Genomic DNA, 17,165 nt, shown 5'->3' with positions numbered 1-17,165 from the left:
AAGAAATTGAGGAACACAAGGTCTATAAATATATTCAATATATTGTGTCAGTTAAAAACAGGAGAACTACAGCTAATCTCTCAGTGCCAGAGATTTTAAATGCCTTTAACTAAAATGCAAAATAGAATTGGCTTTGCTAATTAGGGAAGCATCAGATTATATAGGTAGAGAGATCAACAACAATTTTCATCAGGTGTGGAAGAGAAATTTCAGGATCTGCAGCCAACAGAAGCACTTCAACATAAATAGGAACTTTGCTGCCTGCCCACACATGCTAATGACACTAAAGCCAGATGAGGCAACAGCCAGCCTCTTTTCATGAGCCAGATGAACGGGTTCTAATCTAGACTCCATGGTGATAATTTTCAATATGGTAGCTCATTCAGAGGCTGCTTTCCTTAACTTTGGTTAAAGGGCAGGCCAACAAGACAACTTGCATAAAACGTGTTCTGGGGAGAAAATTCCACTATAGTTTCTCTCGCTGCATCAAAGAAAAGTATCTTAATAGAAAAATCATCCTAAACCACCAAAAACTTCTGCATCCAAGCTGCAAACCTAGCTTGGAAGCTAGAAATCTGGACCCGACTTTGGACCAGCAAAAGCTAACACATTCCATATACTTAACTTTACATACCACTTCATACATTCAGGACTTGGTGTATCATGTTCCTTCAAGTGTCATTTAGTAAAGCACAGTATTTAAGGAACCTTGGCTACAGTTCTTAACCCCCACGTCCTGTGTACCTTTTATCAAATGGAGGTTGGTGATGCAACTGAGACTAATACTAGGATTTACCTTTGCAGTACCAAAAGAAGCAATTTATCAGATTGGTTTCTTTGGGTGTAGGTCATCACCTAGTTGATGACATTTACCAATGATTTTTACAGGGCTTAAACTTCAGTACATGTTTTATTTTCAGAGTAAAAGTCTCCATTCAATCCAGATTCTGCACTTTAAAAAAGGTGAATAATGTGATATAAATTATACAATTACTATTTTGCAAAGTTTAGGGAGGTTTCATTTGTTGAAGAAGCAAAGAGCAATTGAACCCAAACTCCCAACAACTGGAAATGTTCAGCCAGTAAACAGATTTTTGAGATTGTAGAGGACAAGGCCTGGTGCACTTTCAAGCATGGTTTGAAACAAGGGTGTGTATTATCTAATGCAACATAAAAATGGCCCAGGCTTGCACATAATAAATCATAGTTAATTGTGTACTGTGTTTACACAGATTGCTCATCCTCTAGCACAATAACCAGTGATCCCTGGTTAGTGTTAAGCTCATACCAGCAATCTTGGTAAGCCAAGTCCAACACTCAATGCTCTGCTTGGATGTAATGCAAAGCCAGGGTTCATGATTTGTTACTCCTTCCAATGTAAGGGGAAGAGCGTTAACCATTCAGACTTAAAACATACTGATGTGTAAACACAACCTACATATATGGCCACACATAGAATTGTAGAGTTGGAAGGGACCACAAGGATCATCTAGTCCAATCCCCCTGCAGTGCAGGGATTTGAGGGGAAAGGAATCTTTTTGTCCAACATGGGGCTTGAAGCCATGACCCTCAGTCAAATTTATTGTTGCAAAGTTATATATTGTCTCTGGAATCTGCATCTGTTACCCTTTTCTCTGCTTCTATGGCATTGGTATGCATTCTGCCCTGTTCATAACCTTTCATGTTACAGAACATTGGGGAAAATACTTTATAAACCTTAGTAAGTTTCTTGGTGTGTGATGCCCTTTCCCACCCATTTCAAAAGATCCACCTTTCAATGCTTTGAATATGAACACGCCTTATCCAAAAGGAAAAATGCACATGCTGCTGGCTACTGAGAAGAGACTTAAAAAGGAGGTAAATTTTAACAGCAAAGCAGTTGCACACCAATAGCCCAATAACATTTGGTCTATTTTTGTTTCAGAAGATTGTGTTATGAAAGCCACTGTAAGGGGGGGGGGCAGTTATTCCATAAAGTCTATCTTCCTGTATTATTCCAGTCTTAAAGAAAATGAAGCAGCAGTATAAAAAATGTAATCCATAAATTCAGCATCTTCCCCTTTCTTGTGGCACATCTTTCCCCTCAAATCCTTAGAAGTTTGAGGTTTCTTGATCACAGCTATATATTATGGGCTGAAAACAGGAGAGACTAGATACATAAATACTAAAGAGCCACCTTGATCTGAAGTTGCATGTTACAGTTTAATTGTTACCCTGTTCCCATTCATTAACCTCAACATATTGTGTGTGCATGCATATATAAGCCCCAGTTGCACACTTCATACATACTTGCTTTTTAGAGAGTTGGGCTTCTACAGCTGCAATCACTGGTCGCAAACCAATAGAAACAACACACCAGATAGTCATGTTGCACTAATGTCATTCATTTCAGTAGAGTCCTGTAGCTTCTTTTTGGGCCTCATTGAAATGAATGGTGTGTATCGTCTTTTTTGTTGGATTTGTACTTTATCATGTTACCTATAGCCACTTTATAATACTTTATAATACTTCAGTTCCCCTACCAACTTCAAATCTAAACAACTGAGAATTCGGCCTAAGTATTCATTTTTTAGGAAAGACTATACTGGCTTCTTATGCAGAATACAAGACATTCCATTCACTTCAAACAAACACCACATACATTTTACAACTCTAGCAATTATGTATGGTATTACTCACCACATCATTGCCTGTCTTACTTTCTTCCCTTGCACAAGAGTCCTGCCTAAAAGTACCAAACGCTGCAAAACACAAGTTCGTAGAGAATAATATATGTAAATATTTGTGCAAATAAGAGTAGTTGCATGGCCTGACTACAGAAAATGTCATCTATGTATAATGAATTCCTGATACAATCAAATTCTTGTATTTTTCTCTCTCTCTAATCTGCTGTACTGAGGCAGTTGCTCTCAGGGTATTTGTTACAGAGATTTTTTTTAAAAATCATGTAAAATTGTTCTGAATGCATTTGCATTTTGTAAAAACTTTGCAGTGCCAAGTTCTATAAGATACTACATACACTGGGAAGATAAAACAAAATTCTTACTAGTTTATTTTGTATGCTGTTAATTTTCCTCTTAACTATTTTCCTATATAGAATTTATTTACAAGATTGAGAATTCTAGCATTAAGGGTCAACTTTTTTAAAAAAATGTATATTCTGTAGGCTTTATATACTGTAAGTAAGAGGAAACCAGAAGGAATTTTATGTCCATATGTATTTTTGTACTGGCTTAGAAATAAATTTTGAGACAATTTTTCCATGTCTCAGTTTTAAAATTTGTTGGTTTTATTACTGGGTTTATCAGAATTAAAACCATTTTCTTTTTCAGTAACAGGTAAATGTGTTACTGGTAATGTTTGCAAATAAGTATATCTGGTTGGTGTATCACAATACAGGTGCACTATTCTACTCACCACTTCGATAGTGAATTTTGTTTGAATAGCATTTGACTTGAATTATTGTCACTCAAGACCCCAGCAGCATGTCAATAAGTGATGGATTCCGTTGTTTCCCATAATGCTTTGTAACACAGAAGTCATGGCTGATCATACAGTAAGCCTAGAGCTATGGCTTCAAGAATCTCTTCTCCTGACCTGAATTGTTTTGAAATGTTAATGATACATCAGTATAACACACATGTAAAGTTCAACGTGCAAGGCTGTGAAGACTTACTACTGAATAGTCCAAATACACCATCAGAAAAGTTCCACAAGCTTTAGTGACACAAGCTTCTCTTAAAAGAAACAGAAGTTCCACTCTTAATATATTCAGTTGTATTTATGTAAGCAATGTGTTTAAAAAAATACTTTATAATCAGCTTTTCCAGAATTGCAGATGGCGAACTAGGGAAGGGACACAGGGATTACCAACAGTGCAAAAGTACTAGGTGAAAAATTTATAAAAACTAATTTGCAAATTTTTAATTTCTTTCAAAATATCACTTTAAACCCTTTTATAAAGTCCAACAATCAGACCTGTTGAATTGAAGGTTTGATTCAGACTGCACACAATGCACTTCATGGATCATGACACAATAGTGCTTAAAAATATACATTACAATTACTATACACAAGCTGCACTGACTTTTCAATCCAATTTGGAAGCGTTTTTTTTTCCTTTTCCAAACAGAACTGAAAGCTTCTTGGACAGGTTACTATATTACTAGAATTTTAAATAGTACTACTAGTGCAATGTCTTATCAAGTTATAGTGGCTGCATTTTAAAGAACATGAATAAAATATTGTATAAACACCTGGATAAACAAAATGCACATTACAATTAAATACTTAATGAACAGCTGAGCATTACATATTGATTATGGAATGTCAGGACTTTTCTTAGGCATACCATTGAAAGTAAGATCAAAGACCAAAGTAAAATTCTGAAAATGTACACAGTGCTATATTTTACTTACAAGCCTGAGAACAATATACTTAGAAACTTTCCTATGAATTGTATTGCAAGCATTTCCACTTGCAAAATATATAGATAAGGAAGAAAAATAGTTGCAATAAGATTTCTAAAAGCATTGTGCTGCCTTGCTCTAACATACTTTATAGAGACAATCTTTGATACGAGGCTATGAAAACTTTGGATTCCCATATTTAACAAATCTGGGTCCTGCCAACTATGTCACCTCCCAAAAGCAGTTCAGTTTACAAGATGAAGGGTTTAATCTATAGAGGCAAGTCATGCCTGCTGGGAGATGCACTGCTTCTGAGCTCTAGACAATAAATATTAGCCCTGTTAGTTAGATCACATATTCTGCCAAAACATTTCAGGAGAAAGCAGGGGGCTCTATTAATAATTAAATAACTTAAGTGACATCTACAATGAAATGGAGGTTCACATAATTAAGACCAAACATCACACATTTTGCCAAGTTACAGAGTTATCGGGCCAACTTGAAACAGCATGGTTGTAACCTTTAAAGCAAGCCTCAAGACAAGTAGATGGAGAAAACTGCAGATAGCCTGATGTAAAAGCAACAAAAACAATACTTCCAATGAGTCATTTTACATGGCAATAAGGGACAAACATGGCAAACCTCTACCATGGCCATTATCCAAATCCTCTTATGGATGGGACTCATGGCTACAGGGACTATTCCTGCCACATTGTCAAGGACATCTGTCAAGCAAATTATTTTTTAAAAAAGGTTACCAGCCTTTACAGTACCTCACAGACACGGGCATATTCATACATACATATGCAATAATTATTCAAAGACTCTTCTGCTTCCTAAGAAGCAGTAAGCAGCATAAATCCAAGTGAATTCCTTGGAATGTATGATCAGGCCCAAATACGAGCTGTGCATTTGTCCTCATCAAGGCTACCAGACCCCTTTCACAACTACACTGTGCTCCCTGAAATGTGAAAATAATTAATGAACAATGTAATGCCTGACCTTGGCTAACAAGATTTAGCAACATTAAAGCATTTAAGGTTGTCTCATCATAAAAATAAATCTGAAAAAGAATTATAAAAGCAAGAACACTTGTGCAATCAAAGCATCGTCCTAAATTCCAAAATTCTAAGTCACCATTTGTCTCAAGATAGAAATTTGAAAAATTATGATATTCATAATTGGGTGTGAATTTTAAATATTTAAAAATTTTACCGCTTTCTGAAACATGACTATTACTCTTTTTTTTTTAATAAAAAAGCTTTAGCAAAATAAAATGAAGCTGACAGATCAAATCTCGTAAAAGTTTACCATACTGTACAAGTTATGAAAATTACACACTTGTTTTTAGAAATTACAGCTCAATCATGACTTAAGTATTGTAAAAATCTTTCAAAGGCTACAAAGAATCTGGAAAAATACAGAATGTATCTCTTATATCCAGATAAGAATATGGAAAGACATCACTGATGTCAACAATTTTACATATACAAACCTGACTTGGTTTATTTTTAAATATTTCTATATATAAAAAAATATTTTGTCACATACAACTTTCAGGATTTACAGGCATTCCTTAACCACCCAACACTGCTTCTCTTCCTATGGACTGATAAACTATCATCAGATCCTCACTTGTTTTATGAATCCTGCTTTACAATTTTAACTAATATTATGGAATTTGATATTGATGACTTTCCAGAGTGTATTTTGCACAGTAGTTTATGTATGCTTTCCTTGAAATGCTAAACAGGAAGCAGTCCTTTTCAATAGAACGTGCTCCAATTAAATGTATCATTCAAGATTTTAAAGGTATGTTGTAACTTCTTCAGTCAGGATTAGGAAGCAACCAAAATGTATTTCAAAATCTCAATAAATTATATTAAAGGATTTGAATCTGTAAGGGTAACCTACCAACCCTGAAAATTTTGGACACCCCAAAAATTGCTTGAAGGACTAAAGCCAAACATTCAGTCATCTACCATCTCCTGTTCTTCAAACTTTCCATGGGTCACTGCTTCTGGGTAAATCTCTGAGGAACCTGGGCTCTCCTTCTCATTACTATTGACTCTTCTCCTCTTTGCAGGTCTTTCGTTTTTTTCTTCAGGATCATTTTCATTCTTTGAATTTGAATGAGCAAGTTTAGAATGATTGGAAAGGTTTTCAGTTTCATAGCCATTTGTATCAAGATCCACAAGAGGCATTTTTTTGCCAGTTGTTGGTCCATTTATGTGCAATCCCTCAATTTTCACTTCTTCTTTACTTGATAGTTCACCTGGCCCATTCGTGGATACACCTATATCATAAAGGAAACAAAGAAAGCCTATGAGCAAGGACTGTAAAATTGCATTTTGGAACAAGTACTTAAACTTATGACCATTTACGGGCATAACGTAAGTAAATTCTACCATTACAAAGGCTATGTAATTGCCGCAATCCACTTTAGTTTATGAAATTTCCCATTTGAGTTTACAGCCCCACACCACTTGTGTCTGTTTGTGAATCAAGTGTAGATTATAGAACTGTTCACAATGCCCACGGGATATCTGCAATGAGCTTTGGAAAAATGTTTAGTTTAAGAGATTTCAGGTATACTAAGGACATATAAATTTTACATACCATTTTGATTACTGCTGCTGGTTGTGCTGTCCTCTCTCTCCGAATGGCTGGTGCTGCTGTTAGAAGTTGTGGGAGGTGGGGAGGGAGCCCGACTAGATGCAGCACTTTCACTTTCATCTAAGAGTCGATCCATGTAATCCCTTAAAGGCAGAAAGAAAACATTTGCTCTTCAGCATGGATAGACCTGCTGCAAAAAGATCTTGTCATCTGGAGGAGCCCTGGCTGCCTAGATAAAACACTATACCCTCACGCTTACCTGGGAGTAAGGCCCACTGAACTCAGTGTGGCGTTCTTCTGAGTAGACAGTTATTTACTTGATGCAAGCCAGTAGCACCAGACGACCCCACTCAGCTAGGCACCGGGGTGGATTTCACCCCATGCCTTGCAGAATTGGGCAGACAGCTCTGATACACTTGGGGCTGGGGTGGATTGCACCCTGTGGCTTGCAGAGTCAGCCCAGGTTGCCACCGGGCGCAAGCAGCTTGCCTAGCCCTACCCATTGCCACCCCACTACCGCATTTACCCGACCTGGGGGCTCTGGATCGTGGGCTCTACTGGTCAAAACAGCAGTAGAGTGATCGCCCTCTCCACTGGAAATGAAACCAGGACTGCTCCAAGAAAATGCACGGGGCAAAAAGGAGCACTAGGCCCTAGTAGGCCGCCCCCTTACCCACTTGTGATTGACCAAGCGGATAGTCGGCCAATCAGGATTTTAAAAAAGTGCTTCCCCCCCTTCAGTTCTCACTTCCCGCTGTGGCCCCTCGTGCTGTGGTGCCCCATTTATGCAATTTTCACCTGTGGCTCCACTGGAATATCCTGGGGGGCCCAGGGAGCCATATGGCCTCTGGTTGGGAAACACTGCTCTAGAACATCATTCCAGTATGACAAACATTAGTGGAAAGCACACAGCAGTCTATGTACAAATTAATTTTGCAAGGACATCAATTGTAGAAAGAAGCAGTACTGCACAACTGGCAAAAATATTGTTCATACTTGATAAAGAAACAAGACTTCATAAGACAACATCAACTATTTCTTGCCATTGGTGCTACACCATCTACGAAACTCAGGAAGGCTTGGCAGTGCCTGGCAAAACACCTTTAAAGTTTCCCCATGCTTTTATGGTATTTTATGCCACTCATATCTGTTCTTTATGTGTCTTATACTTCTTTGTAAGCAACCCTGTTCATTTTCCATTGGAGGGTGGCATACACATTCTTAAACTGAAGTCTCCATCAAGTCACTCACTCCAAAATGTGTTTTATTTATGCTTATTTTGCTGTTAAGTCACAGCAAACTTCTATGTAACAGGAGACTAACAAGTCTAATAAATCAAACTGCTTGGAGACAATTATGCCAGCTACTATTTTTCATGGAACTCTACTTCCTTGGTTTGACATTACATTGCTGGGTACTGTAGTATCGGGAGGTTTTTACTGCTTGATGTTTTTACCGTTTTTAGATATGCTGTAAGCTGGCCAATTATAATAATTGCCAGGTATTTATTCACCACTTTGAAGGCTCCCTGGCCAAAAAGCACTAAAAAAGACAGACAAGAGCTGCTGTGCTAGGAGAGCCAGCCTGCTGGATTTAGATCAGAATCTAACTGAATGCTAGACTTAGGGAGACCTAGATTCAAACGCTAGACTTTGGAGAGACCTGGCTTCTTCTACGTGGAACTCTGACTAGGAAGAGCACACATTCATTTCCTATTTCTACACAAACACAAAACCAACCAAAATTGATTCCAACTTACGTTACACCAGGATGCAAGTTGTACTTCTTTTTACCAAATCGTGTCTGTTGAGCAAAGAAGTCGTATCGTTCCGATTTTTTCCACATGTAGTAAAATGCTATGCATTCTCCAACAGATCTTGTCCGTACCTTTGAAAAATGAGTAAACCAAATACTTACTCTGCTTTGTATATAGACTTATGAAACACACTCTGAGATGACAAACCTTGGAGTTGAGGGATTGTTCAAAATGGGGACATTTAGGCAGATTAACACCTTGCTGAACGCCTTAGGGGTGTGCCCCTGAATGACCAGCCAAGCAAACTGCCTTTGCTTCTCCCTCCCAAAACACCACATTACATGTTAAGCTAGATAGGGTAAATAGCACAGTCTTGCTCAGAAGCAGATATGGAACGTTAAGGCAATTTTTGCTCTGGATTACTCAGTCTCTTGTTCTACACCCAGGTTTATTGCACTTTGGTCTTTAAATCATTACCCAATTCACTAACCTTGTTTGCCTGAATCAAGTGAAAATCCTTTCCATAAGCCTTCAATCCTTGTTCAAAATTTCTACATTCTTCTTCTGTCCAGACAGATAGTTCCTCTGAATTTAAGAAATATAATACAAAAGCATATAAATGAAATTATTATTTAGTTTATCTGTATACCACCCTTCATCCAAAGATCACAGGGTGGTTCACAACATAAAAATACAAAAAGAGAACACAAATTACATAATAAACCAAGAACAAGAAAACATTGAAAAGGCCATAGAATACTCATGGAAGGGGACACAAAGAAGGGCTTTAGATAATGTTCGCAGAGTCCAGGTTGGTATATACCGTATTGGCCTGAATATAAGCCGCACCCTCAAATAAGCCGCACCTTTAAAATTCGGGGTGGGGAGAAAAAAAAAGACAATAGCCAAATATAAGCCGCTCCCTTAAAATTGGGTTACAGGCTAAAAATTGCTGCGGTTGGTAGAATTCTAACTCCGAGCCCATTTAAGCCTTTGATCTTGCTAGCTCATACAATTGCTCAAATGGCAAATTGCTATTCAATTGCTACAATTCCGCAGGCACTCACACCTGCAAATGGCAAATGAACAGTCTTGAGCTTACAAATCGGCAATAAAACATTTTTTTTGGTTCCATTTTACCATATGTCCGTTTCAGCATTGAATCGTCAAAGCCCATTTTTGTAAGGACACGAATTTAAACTGCACCTTAACTTTTAATGGTTGGAATTTGGAAAAAAAAGTGAGGCTTATATTCAGGCCAATATGGTATCGGGAGAGGCGGTCCTTGAGATTATTGCATTCCTGATCCATTCAAGGCTTTATAGGTCAAAACCAGCACTCTGAATTGGGCCCAGAAACTAACTGGCAGCCAGTGTAGATGGGTCAGGATATACATTATATGCTCAAGCTATCTTGTCCTGATGATCACCCTAGCCACTGAATTCTGCACCAGCTGAAGTTCCCAAAGTGCCTTCAGAAGCAGCCCCATGTACAATGCATCACTTTGAGTAATCTAGCCTAGAGGTTCCCAGAGCACAGACAACTAAAGTTGGGCTATCCGTGTCCAGTTAGGAGTGCAGCTGGGCCACCAGGCGAAGCTGATGGAAGGTGGTCCACACCACTGAGGCCACCTGAGCCTCAACCAACAGCAAATGATCCAGGAGTAGCCCCAAGCTACAGACCTACTCCTTCAGAGGGAGTGTAACCTCATCAAGACCAGGCAACCTCCCATCCTCTGGTCTAGGGAACCACCCACTAACAGTGCCTCAGCTCTAAGTCAAAAAATTAGCCAATATACATAGTCATATGCAGACATCTCTTAACCATAACTTTGGGGGGATGGGTGGAGAGAGATTGAACAGGAGGGGATTGTTTACTATTTACACAAAAAGCACAAATGGGGAGCGAAATGCTTGCCTTGTTGCACCCTGTGCAATCTTATCTAATTAGCAGATCACATCTAATGTTGTATTCTGCTGCTTTAAACTTTAAGTTGTTTTCCCACAACAGTATTACAACATAGTATATATTAACCCCACCTCCACTTTATATATGAGTGAGACAGATGTGTGCATAGTTGCCGTATCAAATCTACTTAGGCATATATGTTATAGAAATAAATAAATAAATTTTAAAAATTGTCCAGTAGCACCTTAAGAGACCAACTAAGTTTGTTCTGGGTATAAGCTTTCGTGTGCATGCACATGAAAGCTTATACCCAGAACTAACTTAGTTGGTCTCTAAGGCGCTACTGGACAATTTTTAAAATTTATTTATTTATTTCGACTGTCAGACGAACACAGCTACCTACCTGAATATATGTTATAGTTGGACAATTTTACTAGGACTCAGTTATATTTAAAGAAACTAGAACTTTTAGAATCACAGAATTCTAGAGTTGGTAGAGATCTACAAGGGTCACCTAGCGCAAGGCAGCTAAAGCGTCTCTGCCAGATAGCCACCCAAACTCGGATTATTCCTCACCAAGGAAGGAGAGTCCACCACCTTCTGAAGCAGTCCATTCCAATCTCAAATAGATCTTACTGTCAGAAAAGTCATCCTAATGATTATTTAGAATCTCCTTTCTTGTTATTTTTATCTTTTGGTTCAGATTCTACCTTCCCGAGCAACAGAAAACAAGCTTGTTCCATATTGTGACAGCCCTTTAGATATCTGAAGATGGCTATCCTAGCTCCTCTCAGTCTTCTCTTCTCAAGGCTAAACATACCCAACTCCCTCAACTGTTTATCTTAAGGCTTGGTTTCCAGACCCTTGATAAATCTTGGTTGCCCTCCTCTGCACAGATTCAGCTTTTTGATATTCTCCTTAAACATTTGTCCCCACTGAAATGCATTTTGATAGTTTTGGCCCAGTTCTCCAACTTGTTAAAGGCATATTGAATGCTGATTCTATATTCTGAGGCAGCGTTTCCGAAAGGTACAATAATCGTATATGCCTTTTGAGTTTTGTCTTACCACTGCACCACCTTCTCAGGCGAATGTAATTTGGGGGTAGTTTTAATAATATTATTTTATATTTGAATTGTTTTATGCAACTAAAAAAACCTATGATAAAGTAAAACAAAAAAATTATGCTGCCCACCCTTTGAAACCCTTTCATGTACCCTAGGGGGCACACGTACAACACTCTGGTGGCACCTGCAATTTGATGAGCATCCCATCTATTCCTTCATTCAAGTCACAACACCAGGCCCAGGACAGACCCTATGGCACCCCACTCGTCATTCTTTTCCAAGAATAATGAGGAACCATTGATGTGCACTCTTAGGGTTCCATCAGTCAACCAGCCACAAATCAACATAATAGTAACTAATAAGTACACTTGAAGGGTGGGAAAACTCTCAAGAGTAAACTAAATTATTGTAATTTTTTAATGTACCTTTCATTTCCTTTTGCATTTTTTCATTTATTTTGTTTCACTGAAATATTTGCAATAAAAAAATTAAAACCATAAATATTAAACTGAATTATTTTAAGATCTCTAAAATAATGGATGGATGGATGATATATATTTGATATATTAAAGGGCTCTTAATGGGATTGTAATGTTAGGAAGCTTTTTAAATTGGCTGTTTTCATTAAAGGTATTTTTAATGATAAAATATACATACCTCGGGCTGCTTTTACATTAAATCTTAATCTTCTTAGTGCCTCTTCTATATCAAAACTGCATTTCACTAATTCATACAAAGCCTGGGAAAGAAGGAAGAAAGTATGATCTTCTCAACTATTGTTTAAAAACACTGGAACAAAATCAGCTGTTTCTGTTTTTAAAATCCAGTGTTAAGACAAAGCTAGATCCTGCTGTAGAATCATAGAATTGTAGCATTGGAAGGGACCCTGAGGATCATCTAGTCCAATGCCCTGCAATGCAGGAATATGTAGCTGTCCCATACGGGGATCAAACCTGAAACCTAGGTGCTACCAGCACCATGCTCTGACCCACTGAGCTATCCAGGTAAGGAACAGAGATTTCATATTTCCCAATACATATAAAATTCTGAATCCTGCACCACTCAAAAACATTAGGCAGCCAAGATGAGGGAGTATAATGTGACACACAACAAAATAACCACAAGGAATTTTAAAGCCACTAAGAGTTCCAAGTGTCTTAAATACCTGCTCATTGTCTTTAGTATGAGATCCTTCAGGAATTGCATCTATTCCTCTCTCATCACCTGTTCGTCTAGAGGCTTCATTAAGGAATTCGATCACTTTCTCTTCAGACAAGTAATCTGGATTCCACAGCAACTGGTCATCATTTTCATACACTAAATTAGAGAAATCAAGACATATTGTCTTAACATCATCTATCATTAAACCTATCTACCAAAATTCTTTCCATTTACCTCCAAAACAAGTTGAAATGCTAAACAGACTTCCCTGACAGCATTTCTGCCAATAATTCTACACAGAATGTATGGTTTTCTCGAAGAAAACCAGACTTATTTCTGAGTAGATAACACAGGGCTGAGCTGTAAAACTGGCAAACCTGAAGAGTTGAGTTCTACTGGTTCACTAATAATTGGCGGCAACTTGAAAGATATATATTCACTGGTGAAATTATGCAAAGTCTAACTCTTGTAAGTGGGCAACTCAGTTCTATCACTTTGCTCTGATGGGAAGCTGTGTGCAACAAAGTAAGTATTCACTCATCATTCATGACAAAAAGCATTGGGGATTGAGACTTCTAACATCTTTGCTTCCTCAGCACCTCTTGTACCTGCCACCAGAGCCAAATGCTACAAGATCAGCAGGTGTTGCCCAGTGATGAAGCCCTGGACTATGAGAGTCTTAATAGCTGTTACTTCATCTGTCAGTTCCAGACCAGGAAATTCAGCTGAATACAATTATACTATTGCCTAAATAAATAAATATTCCTTACACAGCAGTTTTCCAGTAACCAAAATAAAGATTCTTATAGACAGTCACTCTCATGATCATTTTTAACATGATAAAATTAATGAATAGTAACTTTTACCAATGGAATTAATGTGATAATCACATTGCAACATTATGAGAACGGCTAAAGTTTACCTCAATCATGAACCTCATTGGCCACCTTTTCCCCTAAACATCTTACCTCAAATTTGTCAGATCTCTTAATTTGGATCAAATTACCACCATAGCATTAACAGCAATTAAAGTTTACCTTTTTCATTTTCTTTGTATTTAGATATCCCAACTGGAATTTCAGCTTGAAACATGGAGCCCACCATGATTTCCTATATAAAAAAACACATTCACAATAACCAGAAGTGTAACTGAGCACCCATCTGTTGCTATCTATGTATATTATTTAAAAATATGTAGGTTTAACACAATATGAATGCATCCAATCACTAGAAAATGCAGTTTGAGAAAATTACCTCACTTTAATGAGGTAAGTACTCTGTATTGAGGTAGCACCATCCATTTAACCTGTGGACAAGCTATGAAGTGACAGCAACGTTCCCTTCTGAACAGTCAATTATCTGTCAAAATTGTTCAGTGTGCGGCTTTCAGATTGGATAAAGATGATAAAAAGATGTGGAGTTGTATTGTTTCCATTTTTTAAAGTGACACAAATGTGCAGAAGTTGCCAACAAAAACATGTTTCACAATACAGTTGATTTTGTCTTCTTATATACTACTTAAAAGTAATAAATAACCCCAAGGTAGTTTCCATCTAGCAAATCAAATGGCATCAATAAAAATAACAGCAAATAACCAACAACAATCATTTCAACAGCGCAAATTGAGACTAAGAATCAGGCATGCCCTTCACATGCTCATGTGAACAAGTGCCCTTCACATGCAGTGGGCACCCATTAGAGCTATGGCTAAGAGGAGGAAGAGTTCAATAACTGTGGCACCACTAAAGATAAGGCCCTGCGCCAGGTCTCCACTCAGTGAACTGGAGCTGCTAGCTGGACCACCAGCAGGGTTTTCTGCCAAATTCAAGAGTGTGGGCTGACATGGGGAGAGGTGGTTCAACAAATGTGTACCCACAAGACGTGAAGGGCTTTATATATTAGTTTAAGCACAAAGAATTGGCCCTGGTAACAAATATGAAGATGTTCAGATCCCACAGAATAGGTTTTACATAACATTGCACATAAGTGCCTGTAAGGACTCCTACAGCTACATCCTGCACTATCTGCAGTTTCCAGGCAGTCTTCTAGAGCAACCCAACATAGAGGGCATTACGGTAGCCTGAACAGGAGGTGGCCAGAACATGCAGAACTGTGGTGAGGGTGTCTCATTCCAGAAATGGCCTTAGTGGGCACACCAGCTGGAGCTGAAAATCACTCCAAACCCTCTGATGCCTGCACCCAAAGGGCACTCACAATGTTCTAGAATACCTTCTTTATTTATATGGTAGCCACATATGCTAATATAGTATTACCTTTTTCCAGTCTTCTGAAGGAATATAATCTTCGTCTTCTTCAGATTCCTCTTCTATTTCACTGTCTATATACAAAAACCAACAACTTTTGCTTAAATGTTAATAGCTACTCTGAGTTGCATTCCTTCAAATACAGTATATCCTAGAGACAGTTTTCTCAAAGTTAATTGGGCATTGAGACATGATGTCACAACCAACTCTATGTGACGACTTGTGGCAGAGATCTCCTTACTGAGTAATACAAAGAACTGTAAGAAGCAAGCAGATTACAAATTTGTAAAAAATTGAACACTCCTATATAGTCATTTAAATATCTGTGAACACCATGACAATGTATTTACCAAAGAACAGCTGCATATGCAAAGTCAGAGAAAGCATGAATTTTCAAGTTTGAAATAGATTTTAAAAGGTTTTGTAAAAAATTACATCCCATGTTGCTGAAACCATTTTTGCTAGCAGCCAAACAGCTAGTGACAATAACTATAAAAGAACACAGTTCTGATTGCTGTCAACAGTATGTTTTAATTCTAGTGAGGCCGCTAAAGAAATATTGGGCAGATTCACCAGAAACTTTGTGCAAGGACTGCCACTTGTACAACGGGGCTTGGGTCACAGGAGCATTACAAAAGCTTCCCTTTCCTTACCCTGTTCTCCAATGGAAGCTAGGGACACCTCAACCTTCAGGAAAGCACCTCATTTTCTGTAAATCAAACAACTGCATGTTCTGAATCCTCTACATAGCCAAGTCTGATGAACAAGAACCACTGATCTTGGTGGTTAAAACTGAGGAAGCCAGCTTCTAACACTACTGGGGCTGGGGGGCAGCGAGAAACTGATTGTAATGTGGGGAAAAATATTTCTACAAGTCCCAACACACATGCTGAAGTCCTTCCAGACATCTGAAAGGAACTAGAAAAGGCTCATTTCACTGCCTTTGCCTCTCACCAGATTTGCCAAATAAATGTTAAAATTTCTAGCTATTTCTTTATATGTATGGAGCCAACATGTATATGACAGATTTATGACTTGGCCCAAAATCTCCAATCGTTTCATCATTTCATAGCGTTCCTATCCCCACTAAGTGCCAGCAAAAGATTAACATCCACAGAATGCATCTTACAAGGTCTAGGAATGATCTAAATAGGATGAGTTTTCCACAGCTTACTAACCATCACTACAGTCCTGCCCCTCACCCCCCCCCCATTTTCTCCTAATAATTCCAATATTTGCCAAAGAGCATACATACAAAATAATTAAAATAATTAGTAATTAAAATAATTAAAATAATTAATTAATAATTAAAATGTGCCTATATAATTGTTTTTAAAAAGGAAGAACACAAACAAAATTACACCTTATTACTTGCAAGCAGAAACTTGCTTTTGGCACTTGTGAGAGTACTTAAGCTATGGGAAGTAAGGAAAAGGCTTATCTCATTCAGTTTTTGGTATGAGAATCCTCAAACACTTATATGGGATCAAATTACAAGAGCTGTTAAAATGTCTGAAAACAGGTTTAGATGACAATGCTTAATACTTTAAAAGACATACTTGCATCAAAGTATTTACACCGCCGTGGGCGAATTATCTCCTGTACAGCAGAGGGCACCGGATCATCGTTGGAGGACTGTGTCTCATCCTCTTGACCAGATGAATCCTTTATTACCTCCTCCTTACAAACAACGAAACAAGACAGCAGCTATTATCATTTCTGCCCTACTTACACAAGTTAACATACAAAATAAAATTGGTATAACTGACAGTGCATCATAACCCATAACAGTAAGAAGTGATGCCTTAAAAACCAAGTGGAAAAGAAAAATGAAGCAGATTAACAGACTAAAATCATACATAAGCTGCACACTGAAAAAAGATGTTTAACATGTTTTTTAAAACTAAAAGAGGCACAGCAGAGCTGCTCAAAGAAGACATTCCACAGTACCACTGACCAAAAAGGCCCTGTCACATCCCCACCCA

At 38.0% G+C, this 17,165-nt stretch overlaps 1 protein-coding gene across 3 annotated transcripts in view; it reads right to left on the bottom strand.

Annotated features, from left to right (window-relative positions):
• Positions 1 to 3,766: 3,766 nt before the first annotated feature.
• MIER1 (MIER1 transcriptional regulator) overlaps positions 3,767 to 17,165 on the bottom strand; it is a 36,571-nt gene continuing 23,172 nt past the window's right edge. For all 3 annotated transcript variants that reach the window (XM_081010945.1, XM_081010946.1, XM_081010944.1), the window contains 9 exons: positions 16,740 to 16,860; positions 15,190 to 15,254; positions 13,954 to 14,026; positions 12,921 to 13,072; positions 12,413 to 12,494; positions 9,272 to 9,366; positions 8,785 to 8,912; positions 7,029 to 7,168; positions 3,767 to 6,705 (listed from right to left, as the gene is read on the bottom strand). In XM_081010945.1, coding sequence (XP_080867071.1) covers positions 6,380 to 6,705; positions 7,029 to 7,168; positions 8,785 to 8,912; positions 9,272 to 9,366; positions 12,413 to 12,494; positions 12,921 to 13,072; positions 13,954 to 14,026; positions 15,190 to 15,254; positions 16,740 to 16,860 — 1,182 coding nt within the window. In that variant the 3' untranslated portion in view covers positions 3,767 to 6,379. The remainder of the gene's footprint in view (positions 6,706 to 7,028; positions 7,169 to 8,784; positions 8,913 to 9,271; positions 9,367 to 12,412; positions 12,495 to 12,920; positions 13,073 to 13,953; positions 14,027 to 15,189; positions 15,255 to 16,739; positions 16,861 to 17,165) is intronic.

This window comes from Podarcis pityusensis, assembly GCF_964106645.2.
Source record: "Podarcis pityusensis genome assembly, chromosome: 6".
NCBI lineage: Eukaryota > Metazoa > Chordata > Lepidosauria > Squamata > Lacertidae > Podarcis > Podarcis pityusensis.
This window is presented reverse-complemented; position numbering and strand designations above follow the sequence as displayed.